Raw genomic sequence first — 19,481 nt, 5'->3', positions numbered from 1 at the left:
CGGCGCTCCGGAGAAGAGGAGAGCAGCAATCAAGATGCTCTACTCATGATATAAACGACTATTTTACTATAAAAGTTAGTATACAATTATATAATATAACATTGCAGTTTAATAATATAGTTCAATATATTATTATTATTATTATTATTATTATTATTATTATTATTTTCTATATCTGCAGTCTGTAAGGAATAAGACCATGTAGGCTATGTAAGCTAAGTATTACTCTAAAAATACAAAACCTGTCTAATACAGCATGGAATAATAGATCTTCAGATTTCTGTCTGTTTTATAAAACATGATGCGTTTATTTATTTATTATAATTATTATTATTTATTTATTTATTTTACGTTTTGTGAGGTTGTTTGTTTGAATGCAAAAGAGGAGGCACACGGTTCCTTCAATCTTATTGGCTAGTTGACTTGCGCTTGTAGTTTTCCATGTGAGTATGCAGCACTTCCATTTCTGATGTCACGAAGATTAATAGGCTACTTTTTTTTCTTCTCTAAAATCAAATTTAAATTAAACTTTATATTAATGTCCAAACTGCCAACATTGCATAATAATAATAACTTGAATTCCACCTAGAAATATATTTTCATTCTTGTAGTTTATTTAAAATAGTTTGCATTTCTATTTGAATGTAAAATACAATTTCATTAGACCATTAATTAAATAGTGATTTAATGACTTAAGTTATTATAACGTTGTACCTCAAAATTAGCAAATGTATAGACATTTGTGTGATATTTCAATATGGTAACTATTAATGTAAATGATTCTAAAGAACTGCAGTGTCATTCTGATGCTTAAAATTCAAACTCTTCCCTGTCACTCTGCTTCCAACTAGAAAATGCTTCCTAGTAGTAAACATCAGGTCTACTGTTGCAGCCCCACTCCCCCATTTTTAATAGTTTGCAGAATGCTTTTAACCCACTGGGGACTTCATTAACAGTGTTTTAGATGATGCTGAGAACACAGTCGATACTCACGACAGTTATGTCAGGTGTGATGTAACTTATACTGTATATAATTATTTGCATTTACAATAACTTATTTAGCAGACACTTTTATCCAAAGCCACAGGAATATAGATAGATAGATAGATAGATAGATAGATAGATAGATAGATAGATAGATAGATAGATAGATAGATAGATAGATAGATAGATAGATAGATAGATAGATAGATAGATAGATAGATGTTTTATTATAAATTCAACTTCTTACAAGGAGGTTTTAATAAAGTTATATGTGCATCAGTTCGCTGTGTGAAAAAACAACAACATTTATATGATCTGGGAAAAAAACAAAATTGTAACAAATGATCAAAGTGCTACTGTTACTGTGAATTGGTCTGTTGTAAATGTAGTGAGAAAATCTGATGTACTATGTGTTCTCAGAAGTCCAAGTCTACTGAGAGCAGGCATTTCACCTTACACATACAGCAGACTGGCAATAGCCGACATTTAAATGAGTATATGTGAGTGTTTAGGGGAAAGGTGTTAATGCACATGAGGTATGTTTCCCCTGAGAATAGTTAGTGAGTCTGTAGCCAATGCTGATTGGACAGCTACGGTTCTTGTGGGAAATACAGCGCTGTTGGTCTCTCTTAGCTCGACATGATCTCAACACAAGTCATAAGAGAGATCAGAGGAGAACGAAGAAACAGTGAGATGATAAACCATGAGGCGAGCTATAAAATGATTATAAAACAAGAATGAGGAGCAAAGAAAAGTAAAGAAAAAGGAACAAACAGAGCTGAGCACCATGAATGAGCAGACAGCAGAAAACCCAGCCATCCTGGAGAAGTGGTTGCAAAAGAGGAGAAACAGAGATGACAAAGAGAAGGAGGAGATAAACAAGCAGGTTGAAGCTGAGGAACATGCTGTTCATGAAGAAATGGAGGAGAAGAATGAAACAGCTGAGGCAGTTACAGAAAAAGACAAGCAGGCTAGAATCCATTCAGCCTTCTCTTTGGTGAGGAGTCAGATCAGGGTGCAGGCTGGTTTCGATGGTCAGCACATGGGCATACTGGATGTTGTAAACCAAATCACCAGGGAACTAGAGAAGAACAAGAAAGAACAAGAAGAAGCTGCACCCACAGTTGAGATCAGCTCATCTGAGGAGAACGCAGTAGCCCAGAAAGAGGCTGTAGAAGAGCAGATGACAGAAAAAGGAGAAAATTGTAAGGACAGAGGAGAAGAGTTATGTGTAGCCTTGTTGGAGGAGATATTGTTGAACTTGGAGTCATTAAAGAAGGATTTGAGAGAGGAGCTCGCTCAGCTTCGCCGTGAGATGCAAAGCTACACAGACCAGGTGCTCTGTGGCCTGGAGACCCGCCTAACTAACTTACTGAGAATACAAGCGCTGGCTCACACAACTCCCTCTGCACTTCCAAGAAAAAACACAGTCGAATCCATGGAGACCAAGAAGCATAGAACTCCCAGCATGCCTCCTCTGGGAACATCTAGAAGACTCAACCGCACAATGACCACTATCACCCCTAAAACTTGCCTGCCTCTGTCCCTGGGGCCTCGCTCCAATTCAGAGCCGCTGGGGGGCTGGGGGGCTGAGACCGCCACCAGCAACAGCGCTCAGATGTTGCTGAGGAAAGACAAGGTGACTGTTCATCCGCCTGGGCATTTGCCTCCTGCTCTATCTCCTGCACAGAAAGGCAAGAAGGCTTTACAAAGCAGGACTCGCATTGGTAAGCCAACATGCTAGTGAGGTATGCCATCGAAGCATACACTATTGTTCACAGGAAAAGATCTTAAGCCATCAGGGGAGGAACCAACTTTCAGAATCAACAATAGAGATCGCAATATATGATTGTTCAGTATGTACAGCTGCAAAGAGAGCTGAGGAGCAGAAGTGTTCTCTTCTGTGCTATTTTGTGTTGTTTGTCCATGAAACTATTGAAGACCTCCAAGAAAAATCCTATTAAAGTACACTCAGAAAAAAAAAAAGATACAATAATATGTGAATAGTATGTATAATGACAAAATATACAGGATGAACTACAAATTAATTTCTCAATCTGTTTATAGTTTTATCACCTAGGTGCTATAATTTCACAATCGCATTGCACAAAATTATTTTTGTTATTGAATAAATATATATATAGTTATATAAATCTCACTAAATAAAAATATCTCTTTCCTATGTATTTTAATTTGTTCTGTCCAACTGTATTAATCAAATGTACAGTAATGCAGGTGCAGTTTGTAATAAGATTAATTGGTAATATGTTATTTTGTATTTTGGTTATTGTGTTTCTGATTTTAGAGGCTGAATCAAAAAGGTGATTTTATAAATATTGTCAATTAATTCAGCCTTTTTTTTTACATTTGATTTATGCATGTCATTATTGACATGGCATAGGATATAATTAGCATATATAAAAGCATATATATTGTTATACATAGTCAGATTACTGCATAATAAAACATTGATCTAATGTTTTCCTTTTCCTTGACGCATCTTTTGCCACATGTACATCCCTCTGCAATATTTAAAAATGCAAATATAATATTATTGTAACATCATGAGAAAGGCAGTCATATCTGACAGATTTACAAACCAAAACTGAAATTACAACTCGATTTCCCACAAAGCATTCTCCACAGCATTCCACAAAAGAGAGCAAAGGATTATTCAATCATGACAAATGCTGGTAGCGACACCTGCTGGTAAAATCAATGTAATATCTACAATGATTCTGCCAATTTCAAGTGTTCAAAAATTAAATGTACTTGATTAATCCTTAAACGTTAAATATAATGTAGAAAGAACACATTCAAAAGGTTCCATACGCTGCAGGTCTACGCAGGTTCTTCCCTATAGGGAGAACAATATATAATCTTTATAACATAAAGTATATATATATATATATATATATATATATATATATATATATATATATATATATATATATATATATATATATACACTTTATATATTCTTATTTGTAGCGAATAGGATGTTACTGGCAGTAAAAAAAAAAAAAAAAAAAAAAAAAAAAAAAAAAAAGTCTGCGCAGGGTTGAACAGCGCATGCGCATGGCGCGCGTCCCCGTTTGATGACAGCTGTGGCTGTTGCTAAAGGGAGGAGAAAATCTCACGACGGAGGGCTTTTTATCTCGTTCATTCGCAGTTAGGACCTTTGGAGGACTGAAACGAGAACTAAACTGTAAAACCCACCCATACTAGTCGCGACTGAATTCAGTACTTCACACCAGCCGTCATATTAGTCGGTAAGTCTTTTGTAAGTCTGTCTCGGGCTGCTTCATGTGACACTTTAGCGAACTGAGCGTTAGCTGATTGTTGGCCTGCTTGTCTCGGTCATGTTGTCACCTTTTGTTTTTAACCCCGTTTGTTGCCAAATTAAGCTCTTGGGAACATATTTCGGTTTCTTGGCATGTTGTTACATGACTGTAGATTTCAATACACTACTAAGCGAGGTATTTCAGTTATTCTTGTGCTATAATACACGATGATTCTTCGCTGTTGGCCGCTGACACACCGACTCTTGCAGCTTTTGTTGTTGTCATGCACTTCTCATTGACAGTCATGCTGGTTTGATAATGCCAGATACATTGTGTTATTTGAGATGTTAATGCCCTTAGTGGTTTGTATAATATCCTTTCAACGTGAATTGCACTCGGATTTGCAGCCAATTTTGTTCTGGAACTCTCAATGTATACTAATGGCTGTTATGTGACTGACGTTAGATATTTCCCATAGCGATAGAAATATGTGCGAACAGTTCATTACTGTGATAGATGTCAAAAGTGCTTTGCCATGCGTAAGTTGTTTGCTGCAAATCTCTAAATTCAAGGGTTTGCATACTGGTCACTTATTTCCCTATCTATCTATATCTATCTATCTATCTATCTATCTATATATATATATATATATATATATATATATATATATATATATATATATATATATATATATATATTGTCTGGAAATATGCTATAACTATTCCTAAAGGTAGGTCTAGTTTACACATTTTCATACAATGGAAATTTAGTGTGTTCTAAAATGAAAAATCCATAATTTAGGAATAGGAATATATGATAAAATAAAGATAAAAAGGAAGGGACATTTAAAAACAGGAGTGCTGATGTGATTCAACTGCAGATCATTACAGTCCAGCTGATATTCAGACCACCAGCACAATGGTGAGTTTGGTATTGCTTGTATACAACTGTTTAGTAAGCAGAATGTTAGTATTGAGTTAATGTTTTAAATTGCCCAGTTTGGGTATTTCTTAAAGTTGGCATGATATTTATTGTACAGCATTAATTTTGTCTTTGATTATAGATTTTATTGTGAACAATTCATCTGTACATGTTTCTTTTTTTTCTTTTCTTTTTTGAATGCTGTGATGTTTAATTAAAAAGTCATAACTCAAACTTCTCTCAGGTCACATCTGCAGAGCTTCTCCACTCATATAGTCCACTTTAACCCTGCTCTTCCACAGTCTACTGCAACATTGCATTAATTTTTTAGTGCACCGTCTACGTGTCAAAATACTATCAACAACTAATGGATAGAATCAATTTTATTGAATCCCTATTTTATTATTATTATTATTATTATTATTATTTGATAATCTGTTTCACTCAGATGTACCTCACAATACAGAAGAAAAGATTTATTGCTACTTCTGTTTCATTGTGGCTTTAACCACCTATAAAAATTATTCCAAAATAAGCCAAAGCATTAAGCTTCGCTTCTCACCATTTTATGCACAGAAAGCTGTTTTTTCTGAAAGTCCCATTGGTGTTAGACTAAATCAGCACTGGAATGCTCTGATTGGACATATATACGAGCAAATACAAAATAAATTGAAATGGGCTTTGGGTAATTTGGGAAGCTGTGATCCATACGAGCTCTCTAGCTCAAACACACACAGTCTCAGAGAAGCCAGTCTTGTTTCTCTTAGAAGTCTGCCAAGTCCTAGAGCGCTCTTGTTTTCTAATCACTCAGCTGTGTGGTTGGCACAGGATGGACTGCTTTTCTGATCTGGTTCATCCCCCAACTGTTCGGATGTTCTCATGTAGCCTCATAATGAGGGCATGAAGCTCCTCCCATGGCATCTCCTCAACACATGCCAAAGCTGTGACATTAGGTCAGCGATGCTCTTTCAGTAGTATACTGGAGTTTAATTGATGCAGTAACTGTTTAGTGGTGCTCTGCTCATGTCACACTCACTACACCTTCTTTTCCTTTCTAGTATAGTGAAAGCTTAGTAAGGAAGTTTCATGATGCCAGTTTACTCCTACCTCAGCCAAATGTCCTGGTTTTGTTGGCATTAAACCATTTCAGCTTTAATGAATGTTCTGTATTTTTAACAGACTTCAGTTTTGTCTCATGTGACTGAGGCAGTGTACAAACTGTTGCCGGGACGTGCTGTGAGGTGATGCTGAGGTCAAGCAGGATGTGTTTCCAGCTGGGTCAGGAGTTAGGAAGTGTGAATCTCCTGATAGTATGTGTGTGCGAAGATGTGCACGAGAGAGTGCGCTGACACATATAGTAATGGCAGAGTGGCCCTTGGCATATTTTTCTTGGCACTCTGCTGTTGGTATTTCGCATAAAACTTAGTAAATGGGAAATTCTTGAACATTTTGTTCTTGTAAGCATACTAGAATGTGATTCATCCTCTTTTGAGATTCCACGGTAGTTTAGTTTTAGTATGGGGCAATTGTTCCAGAACGCAATCATTTTATTTCTGATGACTTTTAAAAAGGATGCACCTATTAAAAATTCTTACAGATGCAGATACAGCAAGATTATTTTCATGGTATAGCTGATAACCAACAAATTAATGATTAAGTTTAATTTTTGGATGAACCATGGCTTTCAAAAGTCTTTATGTCATAATTTATGACTTTATGACTATGCTTTCTGTGGAAATTTTGAAGAATGGTGGTAACCAGACAGTTTTGATGACTATTGAATTTCAAAGAGGGGAAAAAAAACACTCAGACATTTCTCAAAATGTATTTTATGTTTTACCAATGAAAGAAAGTCATACAGTTTGGAACGACTTTAGGCTTAATAAATGACAGAATTGTATTTTTTTTTTTTTGCTGAAATGTGCCTTTTTTTGGTGTGTCTGAACACACATGCAGCCATTAGTTAAAAAGTTCTTAAAAGGTTAAATGGGTGCCGTAATATATTGCAATCCATTTAAATTAACGCTGAATTGAACTATTGGAAGCAATAACCCACAGTTAAATATCCAGCCAACTAAATATCTGATATTGGTTTATTAATTTAAATATCTAATATTGGATGATAACAGTTGTGGTCGTGTTATTTGTATCTCTATTTTGATAGATTACATCTATTCCTGTATCTGTTGCCTTGTTGGTATTTTAAAAACCTGAACTTTATATAGCATTTCTATGTTAAAAAATTAATAAAAAAATTGTAAAAGGGACTCAATGTGTGCCAAATTTAAAAAAAAATATTGAAACATAGTCTTACGTGAGAGGATTGTTTGTTGTATTTATTTTTTTGAGGAATCATTTGTTGGCCTTTTTTTCAGATCTGTCAACAACTTCTCTATATCTACAACCCGAGAAGTATGATGATGGTTTCTGGGAGAAGCTTGAAATTGTAATTCACAGGAGGCTTATGTCATCTGTGTGTTTACTTCAGTCATATTAGATTTATTATTATTATTTTTATTTATTTATTTATTTTTAGAAAATTGTGATTGGTCATTTGGTTTTTGGCAGTTATGCTATTCCATCAGTAGTCAATTTTTCTAAAGGTGTCATATTGCCTCCATATATTGGCATAAAGGTGTTTCTTAGACCCAAGATGTTCAGTGACTTTGTTGTGACATTTCAAAGATGACCGATGCTAAGCTGTGCATGTGATTGTTATTTAATCTCAGGATTTTTGCAGAGGTCCTCAAACTTGTTTGGTGCACTATTTCTGTAAACCACAGAGATACTGTTTCGCATTGTCTAGAGAGAGCAGAAAGCATCCTGGTTTGGAGACATTTCCGTGCAGTACTCCCACACTCTCCTGTAAGCCTGGCTGGTGTAATGAAATAGACTTCTCAGAAAGACTTAGTGTTGGTTATGGGATTTTCAGTGGTCAGTCAGATGCCAGTAGAAGCAGAAAAATGCAGATCTGAACAGACCGAAAGGGCTTTCAGTATAGCCAAGTTTTATCTCTTTGCATGCACATTTATGTATTTGTAAATGGAAATGTGGTTGGGATGCCTGGCCACAGAGAAAGCATCCCACTCCTCATCACATCCCCAGCTAGTCACATTAGCTGCCCTCATTCCTCAGATGTTGTCTCTTTGTGTTCCTAATGGCCAGGAAACATTGATCTTTCCACGCAGGATTTCTCATCTGCTCAGTTACTAGTACATCCACAATGCTGTCCATTACAAAGTTAGATGACATTCACTGCTAAATGGAGTGTGTGGTTAGTTTCTCTCATGAGTGGTCAGGTCTGGTGCATTGTAAACATGTATAAGTGCTTGATGTTGCATTCGAGCTGTGATTCATATCCCACACAGCTCCAGCTCTGCTGTGTTTTAAGGGCACTGAGAGCTCTGCCTCAACCAGATACAAAGAGGAAGAAGAAATGAAAAACGGATCCTTGTTAAGGCACCTAACCTGAGAGTTACACGCAACTCACACAGAGTGTTTCCGGTCAGTCTGTCTTAAAACAGATTATTTCATTTTTTTTTTCTTGGCCGTAACAAATACATAAAGCATAAAGAATTTACAACTTAGTAAATACAACTGTATACTCTTTGTAATGCTTATATTTCAGGAGCTCAGGTTTTCTCAAAAGTTTTAAATGTTTGTATTAAATTTTGATACACAACCATTCAAATAAGTTAATGCTTTTTTTTTCCAGCAAGGGCACATTAATGATCAAACGTGACAGGAAAGGCATTCATAATGTTACAGAATATTTATATTTAAAATATAAATATGTTCTTTTACTTTTTTTTCTGTTCATCAAAAATCTTTAAAAATGTATCATGGTTTCCACAAATAGTATTAAAGTATTTATATGAAACACTGCAATGTTGCATAAAAGAATAGCAATTTTAATTTCATGTTCACAGCACTGTTTTCAACAGTAATAATAATAAATGAGCAGCAAATCAGCATATTAGAATGATTTCTGAAGGATCATGTGACACCGAAATGAAAAAAATTCAGCTTTGCCATCACAAGAATTAATTACAGTTTAAAATATATAAAAATTAGCTGGTTCTGTAATCAGCAGTAAATCTCTACACGTGTGCTTTCACGAGCAGCAGTTACTACACAGAGCCGTTGTTCACTGTCAAGCTGTGCAAAATATGATCGTGTCAGTGAACAACGGCTCTGTGTAGTAAATGCTGCTCCATGTGAAAGCACGCACGTGTAGAGATTTACCACTGATTACAGAACCGGCTTTACTGATGAGATGCGCATTAATATCATGCCGATATTTATCGTGCATCCCTAATTAAAATAGAAAAAACAGTAATTATAAATGGTAATAATATTTCACAATATTATTATTTGCGTTGCACTTGTAATAAAATAAAGCACAAGACAGCTTTGAGAAAGGCTGATGCTTTTAGACAAGTCTAATGCAGTGTTAATTGCACACTGCTGTTTTGTGATCAGAAATCTGTGTGTGCACTTGAGTGCTGTCGGCTTGCTCAATGCAGCCATGCTCATTATTCAAATGAAAGGAATTTCAATAATTTCAATAAGAAGAAAATCGGGTAGCCTATGGGAAACGAATAACAACAGTAACTATAACAGCATTGTACTGTACTTGAATCAGCAGTATTGAATTTCTTGTATCATTAATATCAGCAAGTACCAAAAAGAAAGTATTGGTAGTTGTGCTTGGCCTCCTAAAAATGTTATCTGCACATCCCTACTTTAAACCCCTGGGCTATGTGCTTGAAGACACTTAATAAAAGACATTCTGTTCTCTTGCATAAGAATACACTAAGCACACATCCATCTCTCTCTCCGTTTCCCCCTCAGAGTGAGTCCGCTCTACCTGCTCAAATGCTGTCAGAACTAATCCAAACACAGCTCTTCAGAATAAAGGAACTGAAAAAAGGACCTTCCTCCTGTTCCCAATGCTTTAGGAAAGTGTGTTTTTCTGTCAGTGTTGCTAAAAACAGCATCAGTTGCAGTTCAAATCTGGAAAAAAGTGGAAGTACACTGATCTCTCGGTTTTAGTTGATTGTGTATTTATTGCTTCTGATATTAGCAGTCAGTATATTGCAGTGTGGCTTTTACCATCCCTGAGATGTTTTAGAGTAGAAACAATACTGCTGATTAATAACTTAGCTTGTCTTTTTGTATGAGATGTGAAACATTTCAATTTTTTTTTTTTTTAAATCCATTGATGTTCTGTTGATCTTTTTGATTGGCAAAATCTGTGTCTAGAAAATGATCTCATTGAACTTCCCATCAAGGAAAGCAGTATGTTATTTCAAAATGTCCCATTTATTTCTTTGTGGTCCTATTATGGTCCTGTTTTAACTGTGGCTGAATTACACTTAAAAATATTTATGGACATGTAACCATGTCATATCATTATGATAAGTACTACTTTTAATACACTACCATTAAAAAGTGTGGGTTTGTTATGATTAATACTGTTGTTGTTGTTGTTTTTGTTGTTGTTGTTTTAAGTTTTATATGTTCACCAAAGCTGAATTTATTTGATGAAAAATACAGTAAAAACAGAAACATTGCAAAAAATATTACAATTTAAAATAACTGTTTTCTTATTTAATATCCTGAAATTATAAAGTCAGTTATAAAGGACAACATTAATTTACAATAGAAGTCTTTTGTACCTTGTCTAAATATCTGTAAATGTCTTTGTAAGAAAAAAAAAATTACTAGCCCCTAACTTTGAATGGTAGTGTACATGAATATGATAACAGATGGCTAAGCAATGTTTAGGTAAGTAGAAAAGTAGGCCTAGTAGTTATTTGATTTGTTTCATAGTTTATCTTTTGAAAGCTTATACTCAGTGGGACCTAGCTCATCCCTGCAGTATTTATAAGCTTATTGACACTGAAGCTTATAAAGCACGAAAGCCATTACAACTACCTTAAACTTCTCAGAATAGAAGAAGAAAGTAAGTGAGTAGCTGGCCTTTTCCTCTGCGCCCAAGGCTAAATCTTCACATACCACTGCATTCAACCACAAAAAAAACAAAAAAAACAAAAAAAAAAAAACAGTGAGCACGGTGATGTGCTTTATTTGGCAGGATGACAAGAGGTTGAGCCAATTCAGGATTGAGTGGTACAAGATATAGCGATATTCTGCTCTATGTTTGTGGGCTGCTGTACGGATGCGCAGGGGCCCGGGCTCCATCAAGGGCATTTCTGGCCTGCTCTTTGTCCCACATTCTCCTGTGTAACGTTGCTTTAGAAAGACCTCTTTGTGCCTGAGGAACGGTCCAAGAAATTATTCACATTTTTTGCATTTTCTCTAGTTTGAATGTTTGCGTGTGTATATTAATACTTGTGTGTGTGTGTGTGTGAGAGAGAGAGAGAGAGAGAGAGAGAGAAAAACTGGGGGTTTTGTAAGTGTTTTCTGTTTGTCTATGTGCCTCCATTATGTGAGAAAGCGAAGGCGACTAATGTGATTTGCATATAATTTTTTTTGGCCATTCATGAAGCAGAAAGTGTCTGTCAGGTCAGGGTAGTCCAGGCTTTGTAATTGAGTTACAGCTGCAATATCCACCGTGTTCCTCAACCAAGCTGATCAGTTTTTGTTCTTCACACCCTCTGAAGTTTATGCCATCTGTTCATATATTCAGTTTAAATTTTGTGTTTTGAACACTTTACCCTGATTGATCCTTCACTGTATTATTTTGGGTTTATTCACATTATATCGACTGTATATCTCACTTATGTATTATGGAGTTTATATTTGATGTTGGAAATGTAGTTTGATCTGGGCACAGTCCTAAAATACATTGTTGACCAAGAGCAAATGGCGTGCTCCATCTCTTTTCATTTCTCACAAGTGCTTGAAGAGGTATACTGTCTAAAAGATTTGATGTGGTCTTTGCATTGTCATTGTCATTGCATTAGTGCATGATTTAGCAATGGATTACTGCTGTGTAATCCTTAATACTCAGTGCTGCCTGTGTTTACCAGTAGAATGATTTTAGTCATTTTGTGAATGACATACGTTTTGCGCACAGAACAAATAAGCAGCTTTTTACAGCTGTTTCATGAGGTTAAATGCTACATTGCGTAGTTGACATAGCTGTGTGCTGACTCTGTGTAAAAAGGTGAAGTAATTAAAAAATGCTTTACTTCAGCATGCCCTTTGTACCTTATAAAATTCATGTGATTTTTTTATGCTGTATGTTTGTGTTTATAGTATGGTAAGTTCCTTGTATTATAATTGCTATATTATCTCCGGTCTCAGAGGAAATAGAGCGGTCTTCCTGTTTAGGCATGATTATTTGTCTTACACAGATGGATTTGCGCTATTCAGCAGCTCTGTTTATTGATTCTATGTGTAGTGATTTTGCTTTCATAATAGGCCTCATTTGCTTTTATCCTACAGTATGTGTAATTCTAAAGATATGCTGTCCTGATTTTATTTTGTGGTTTTGATGTTGAGTATGTGTTGTTATAAATATTACCACACTAGTGACACTACACTTCAGAAGGAACCAAACTTGTAAACTAGTGAACAACTGAGACCACAGGGAAAATCAGCCTGTTTAGCCTGAGAAGCTTAGCCAAAATAGCTTTATTTGACGTGAATGAAAATGTACGGAGTCTGTCATAATTTTTAAGGCATTTGACATGCATTATAACATGGATCTTTATACAGACTTTTAGTTCACTAGAAAGCCTCAGACTCTCAAACACAGTTAGGGAAAATTAGACGTCACAGGACAGTATATACTACGACATATTGAAAGGACTGTCTTTGAAAACTGTTTTCGAGGTCAGTCCAAAATATCTAGCAGATTTATTCTAGTCAGCATAATTTTAATTTTAACTGTACTTCCATCATTCACAGCCTTTAAAAAAAAAATAAAAATCTAATTAATTATTTTGTCTGTTCCAACTGAAGTCTAATGTGTTTTGATCAATATTCATTGTCCCTGAACTCTGTAGAAAACCGATATGTCTGCAATTGCAATTATTTTATTTATATAATTATTTATTAACTATTGTTAGTTATTAATGACATGCATCATACCATGCAGCTCTTGTTGCTCATATTCTCTTGTATTGAATTTATATTAGTATTTACATCATACTCTGCTGACATAATGCTGTTGTAAATACTCCAGCAATGCCACTAATTTGCTTGTTCTGTTGTCCATCTTCAGCGCCGTGGCTCAGCTGAACGATGGTGAAGCCAGACATTCACACTCTGGCCCACCACCTGAAGCAGGAACGGCTGTATGTGGCGTCAGAGAAGCAACTCATCCAGCGGCTCAACAACGAGGTCCTAAAGACAGCAGAGAGGCTCTGTCGCGCAGCCTGGATCGCCAAACAGCAAAGGATCAACCTCGACCGCCTCATCCTCACCAGGTGACTGCACTCCAGACCAGTAAAACCAGCAGGCTCTCCTCGTGATTTTCTTTCATGACTCATTACCTGATCAACTGAACCAGAAGAATCACTAAGAACACATTGCGGATTATCTCGGTGGTAGAGACTAGGGAAAGTGTTCTGGCAAGTTCTGACATCTGATTTACTAATTCTTTCTTTTATCATTCTAGACTTGAAAGAAATAGTTTTTGTCATCGTTTACTCACCCTCATGTTGCTCCAAACCCACGTGAGTTTCTTTCTTTGTGTTACATTGAAAAAGAAATGTTGAAGAATGTTCACTTTTCCCCCATATAACATCCTGGATTCCTGTTCACTTTCAATGTATGGAAGAGAGAGGAAGTTCTATTTTTGTGTTGAATGAAAGAAATTAAGTCATGGGTTTGGAACATCACGAGTGTGAGTAAATTTTGACTTCTGGTTAAGCTTTTGCTGAATATGGCAGTAGTTTTCAACCTTTACACCCCCCCCCCCATTGTTCAGAACAATATTCAAAGACCTAACATTTCTACTTTCTGTAAATTAATAGTCAGAATTCTAAAAGTTTTAGGAGATTAATGTTTTCACGGTTTCCACTCATTTTAACCAATGAATTTATATGACTTTTTCAGTCATTCGGGATTTACTGAGTAAGGATTTTTAAAAGTATTATTTGGTCGTCTTTTAAATCATCTTGAGGCCCCCTTATAATTTTGCTGAGGCCCTCTTGTTGGCTCTGGACACCTGATTGAGAACAACCGCTTTAAGTGATTTCTACATGGTTTGGTTCTAGCTCTTTTTTTTATTTATTTTATTTAAAAAAAATTTAGCACACTAAAAATGATTAAACCTCTGGTAGTCTTTGATGCTAGGAACTGCTTGAAACAATGTTCAAGTTAATTCAGGACAGCCACTTTGATATTCAGTGGGGATTTTATAAACTTGTATTGAATAGTTGGAGTAACCAGCCAGCAGATATTTCTTTATCTGAATTACATTTGCACATTCATTCTGAAAAAAAAAAGGGAAAGGACATGACGTGTGGCCAATTATGGTGTCCCATACTTGGAATTTGTGCTGTGCATTTAACCCGTCAAAGTGCACACACAGTGCATCTCCAGCATGATCAGATTTATTCACATGATTCTCTACAGTCCATTTCTCTAAATGCATCTCTTTCCTTTCCAGTGCCGAGGCCTCTCCTGCGGAATGCTGTCAGCATGCCAAGTTTCTGGAGGACACACAGTTTGTGGATGGTTATAAGACACTGGGCTTTCAGGAGAGCATCTATGGGGAGTTCTTGGGCCGCTTGAGGGAGAACCCGCGATTGGTGGCATCCTGTCTGGTGGCAGGAGAGAGACTCAATCATGAACACACGCAGGGTGTCATCCACACAGTCTTCACCTCACTCTATGGCAACTGCATCATGCAAGAGGATGAATGCTACCTGCTGCAGGTACATAGGATATATATGTGGTAGAAATATATATTTTTGTATTATATTATTTATTACAGTATATTATTTTTTAACTCTATGGCAACTGCATCATGCAAGTATATATATATATATATATATATATATATATATATATATATATATATATATATATATATATTTTTTTTTTTTTTTTTTTTTTTTTTCTATAATAATAAAATTATATTATAAAAAAAAAAAAATAAAAATAAATAACTAAATATATATGAATAGTTATTTTTTTATTTGATTTAAGGATTTGATATTTATACCACATGTAACTCTTCTCTTTTGTACTGTCCTACTCTGTCCAGGTGCTACGTTATTTGGTGGAATTTGAGCTAAAGGAAAGTGACAACCCTCGTCGTCTGTTACGGCGAGGTACATGTGCCTTCAGCATCCTCTTCAAACTCTTCTCGGAGGGCCTGTATTCAGCTAAGCTTTTCCTCACTGCAACCCTCCATGAGCCCATCATGCAGTTGCTGGTAGAGGACGAGGACCATCTAGAGACAGATCCAGCCAAGCTGATAGAACGCTTTACCCCAGCCCAGCAGGAGCGCCTGTTTGGGGAAAAAGGCACAGATGAGTACCGCAGAAAAGTTCAGGCAGCGGTGGAGGCCAACGAAGCCAAGCTGGTGGCCCTGGTCAATTCCTTTATCGGCTACCTGAAACAGAACACCTATTGCTTCCCACAGAGTCTGCGCTGGATTGTGTCTCAGATGTATAAGACGCTGGCACGTGTGGAGAGGTTAGAGGTCGGGGAGGTGAGGACGATGTGCACCGACTTGCTGCTCACATGCTTCATCTGTCCAGCCATCGTCAACCCTGAACAGTATGGCATCATCTCAGATGCACCCATCAACGAGGTGGCACGTTTCAACCTCATGCAGGTAGAGAATAATGGTGTTTGCATCATTACCATTATATGTAATGATGTTGTTTTGATGGTTGAGATTATTTTTGTTTGCATCTTTAAGGTTATATTACAATATTTTTTTGATTTAAATACTATTACTGTAACCTGAGCTAAGCCTACATTTGTTTTGCATGAATAACCAGTCAGCAATTTTATCATTTTAATTTTTAAGTTCCACAAACCACTTCATAACATACATAGAGGGTTGTGTACAGAGCAGAGTACAGTTTTATTTTTTTATTATTTATTTATTTATTTTTATTCACTTCAAGTTCTATTTCCGAAGTTAAACATGGATGAAAGTTATGACTTGCAGTTCAGGGAGTCAAATGTTAATTCATTAAAATAACTAAATTATAATAATCATTTATTCATAAATTGTACCGTGATTAAGTTTGTTTCTTCTTATGGCCAGCACAGGCGACACTATAGAAAGACATCCAGCCATAATTTAATACAACACTTTTTCTGACACAAATATTTAGTGTAGTTTATGTCTGTCTGTGACATTTTAAGCAATTTTGCCGTCAATGGTTTGTTCTACTAAACAATCAATCATACAAAAATAAATAAAGTTGTACATAATAACCGAAAAGGTGTAGGCTGAAGCCTCTGCTTATTAAGCCTACCCTTTGTACATAATTATCAATCAAATGAGCGGCACTTTTTCACTAGTAGCGATTAATACAAGGCACACATATACAAAGTATATAAAGAAAAAAATAAATAAAATAAATTATAATACCCGTTAAATTAAATAATCATTAACCACCTTGTTTTTTAAACATTTTAATTTACAAAGTGAATTACACAATTTTAATTCCGTATGCAAATTATTCCATAGATTACCCCTTTGACAGATTGCATCTATTTTTTGTATTAGTTCAGTTTACCTTATTTTTTAAACATATGCATTCCTCTTATTCCATTGACTTTCTCTTATTTCAAACAGCCTCTGGATACAGTTTGGAAGCAAATTACTGTAGACTTTATACATTGTCTGTACAGTGTAGAAATTTACTAAATCAAAAAATTTTAAAGCATTTAAGTTACTAAACAATTGATTAGTTGGCTCGTGATAGTCAACATGTATAATCCTTATTTCTTTTTTGTAACATATTATTGGATTTATATTGGTTTTATATGCATGTCCCCAAACTCCACACAATAGATCATGTATGGAACCTATGAGCGCACAATACAAAATATATAATGAATTTTCATTCAGAATATGTTTAGTTTTATGTAATATTGCAATGGATTGTGACATTTTTTCTTTTTACATGATTAATATGTGGTTTCCAACTTAATTTATGATCTATTATAACACCTAGAAATTTATTTTCATATACTCTATCTATTTCCTCATTGTTAATCCTAATTTTAACTTTATTAATACTCTTTCGATTACCAAATATTTATGAACTTTGTTTTACTTAATTCAATGACAATCTATTATCATCATCAAACCATTTTTTTAAGATCATCAATTCAATTTCCACTGTATTCAGAAGCTGTTCTAAATTTTTCCCTGAACAATATAAGTTTGTCATCAGCAAACAAACCATTTTTAATATTTTTGACACTTCACAAATATCATTTATATACAGTACAAACATTATGGGGCCTAACACCGAGTCTGTGGAACACCACAAGTTACTTTCATAAATCTGATCTAACATCATTTATTTGGACAAATGATATCTGTCATCAAGGTAACTTTTTTAACCAAAAATAGGCTTTGCCTCTTATACCATATCTTTCCAGTTTCCTCATTAATAGACCATGATGGGTGTCAAAAGCTTTTTTTAAATCCAGGAATCCCCCCAAAGTATATTCATTATTATCCATTGAAGTGGAAATCTCTTCTACCATTTCCATCATGTGAAGTTGACCTATTTGCTCTAAAACCATACTGATGTTCACTCAATAGTTTATGTTTGTCTATGAGTTGTCTAGCCTACACACAAATAGTTTTTCCAAAATTTTCCAAAGCAGAGAAATTGGTCTGTAATTGGAAAAAAAGATGGTAAGAAACAAACCCAGATACATTATAAAGCTTCTAATTTGATGTTTTAGGTTGTTTCAGTTGATCGTGCAGATTTCTCGATGATAAGGTAAGAAACAAACCCAGAATTATAAAGCTTCTTTGTTTCTGATCGTCTTTCTGATCTATTTTTTCCTTTATATTTTTGTTTATATATTTATAAGTAGATGTTGGCGTCCAACTCCAGTGAAATTTCACGATTCTCAATACAAATTGACCACAAAATGTAATATGTTATTGCACATACTCCTTTATTTTAAAAGTTAAGTAATATTTTAGTAAATGTCATCTGGGTATTCCATACATGCAGAATATTAATATACTGCACAAAGTACATTGTGCATATTACAGAAATAGTATGAGTAGTACAATGGTAGTATGCTATTCCAATCATGACCAGGGAATGTTAAATGGTTCATTAACATGTCCCAACACTCTTTTTGTGGATTGAGTCATTGCAGCTTTTTTTTTGTCTTTTTAGATGTGTGTTTCTGCGTTTTTGGACGTCGTCATTGGTGGAAGAGCTGTCGAGACTCCACCTATGTCTTCAATGAATTTACTAGAGGGCCTCACACGGACGGTGGTTTACATGACTCATAATCAGCTTTTAGCTGTGGTATGTAATGCAGTGAATAAAGAGATGTATGGAAGGAAATCAACTTCATCTGATTTTTATGATTACGTCATCAAAAGTACAAATGTGACCCTGGACCACAAAACCAGTCTTAAGTGTCAGTTTTTCGAAATTGAGATTTGTACAGCATCTGAAATCTGAATAAATCAGATTTCCATTGAGGTATGGTTTGTTATGATAGGACAATATTTGGCCGAGATACAACCATTTGAATATCTGAAATCTGAGGGTGCAAAAAAATCTAAATACTGAGAAAATCGCTTTTAAAGTTTTCCAAATTAAATCCTTAGCAATGCATATTACTAATCAAAAATTAAGTTTTGATATATTTACGGTAGGAAATTTACAAAATAGATTAATGGAACATGATCTTTACTTAATATCCTAATGATTTTTGGCATAAAAGAAAAATCGATAATTGTGACCCATACAATGTTTTTTTTTTTTTTTTTTTTTTTTGGCTATTACTACAAATATACCCCAGCGACTTAAGACTGGTTTTGTGGTCCAGGGTCACAAATGAGCTTTTGGCTGTTGACGTGGTCATCATGAAATCACATTCGTCTAAAATATTGGTCTGTAGTTTTGTAATAAGTTGCACTATGACTTGTATAAGAATTTGTTTGCAGTTTCACATCCTTTTCCTGCCTGAAATGTTAAGTCTTTATGGAAATGTTTATAGCTTGATCATTTTCTGTACAGTTCTATTCAAATGAATCTGTTTAGTTTAGCAGAGAGTGGGATGTCCTAAACATTGTCATATTCACATACTAGTCTACCTTCAGTAAACTAGGACTGTCCAATTAAATTGTAATTTAGT

At 35.2% G+C, this 19,481-nt stretch overlaps 1 protein-coding gene across 1 annotated transcript in view; it reads left to right on the top strand.

Moving 5' to 3' along the window:
- The first annotated feature begins 4,073 nt into the window (after nt 1-4,073).
- Nucleotides 4,074-19,481, top strand: part of LOC109078807 (GTPase-activating protein and VPS9 domain-containing protein 1-like) — a 37,178-nt gene continuing 21,770 nt past the window's right edge. Inside the window, exons 1-5 of the mRNA XM_042763038.1 lie at nt 4,074-4,256; nt 13,387-13,591; nt 14,779-15,046; nt 15,379-15,969; nt 18,509-18,643. Of these exons, the coding sequence (XP_042618972.1) occupies nt 13,407-13,591; nt 14,779-15,046; nt 15,379-15,969; nt 18,509-18,643 (1,179 nt within the window). The 5' untranslated portion in view covers nt 4,074-4,256; nt 13,387-13,406. The remainder of the gene's footprint in view (nt 4,257-13,386; nt 13,592-14,778; nt 15,047-15,378; nt 15,970-18,508; nt 18,644-19,481) is intronic.

This window comes from Cyprinus carpio, chromosome A8 (genome assembly GCF_018340385.1).
Source record: "Cyprinus carpio isolate SPL01 chromosome A8, ASM1834038v1, whole genome shotgun sequence".
Lineage (NCBI taxonomy): Eukaryota > Metazoa > Chordata > Actinopteri > Cypriniformes > Cyprinidae > Cyprinus > Cyprinus carpio.
The sequence above is the reverse complement of the archived record's forward strand: the minus strand, read 5'-3'. Positions and strand labels throughout refer to the sequence as shown.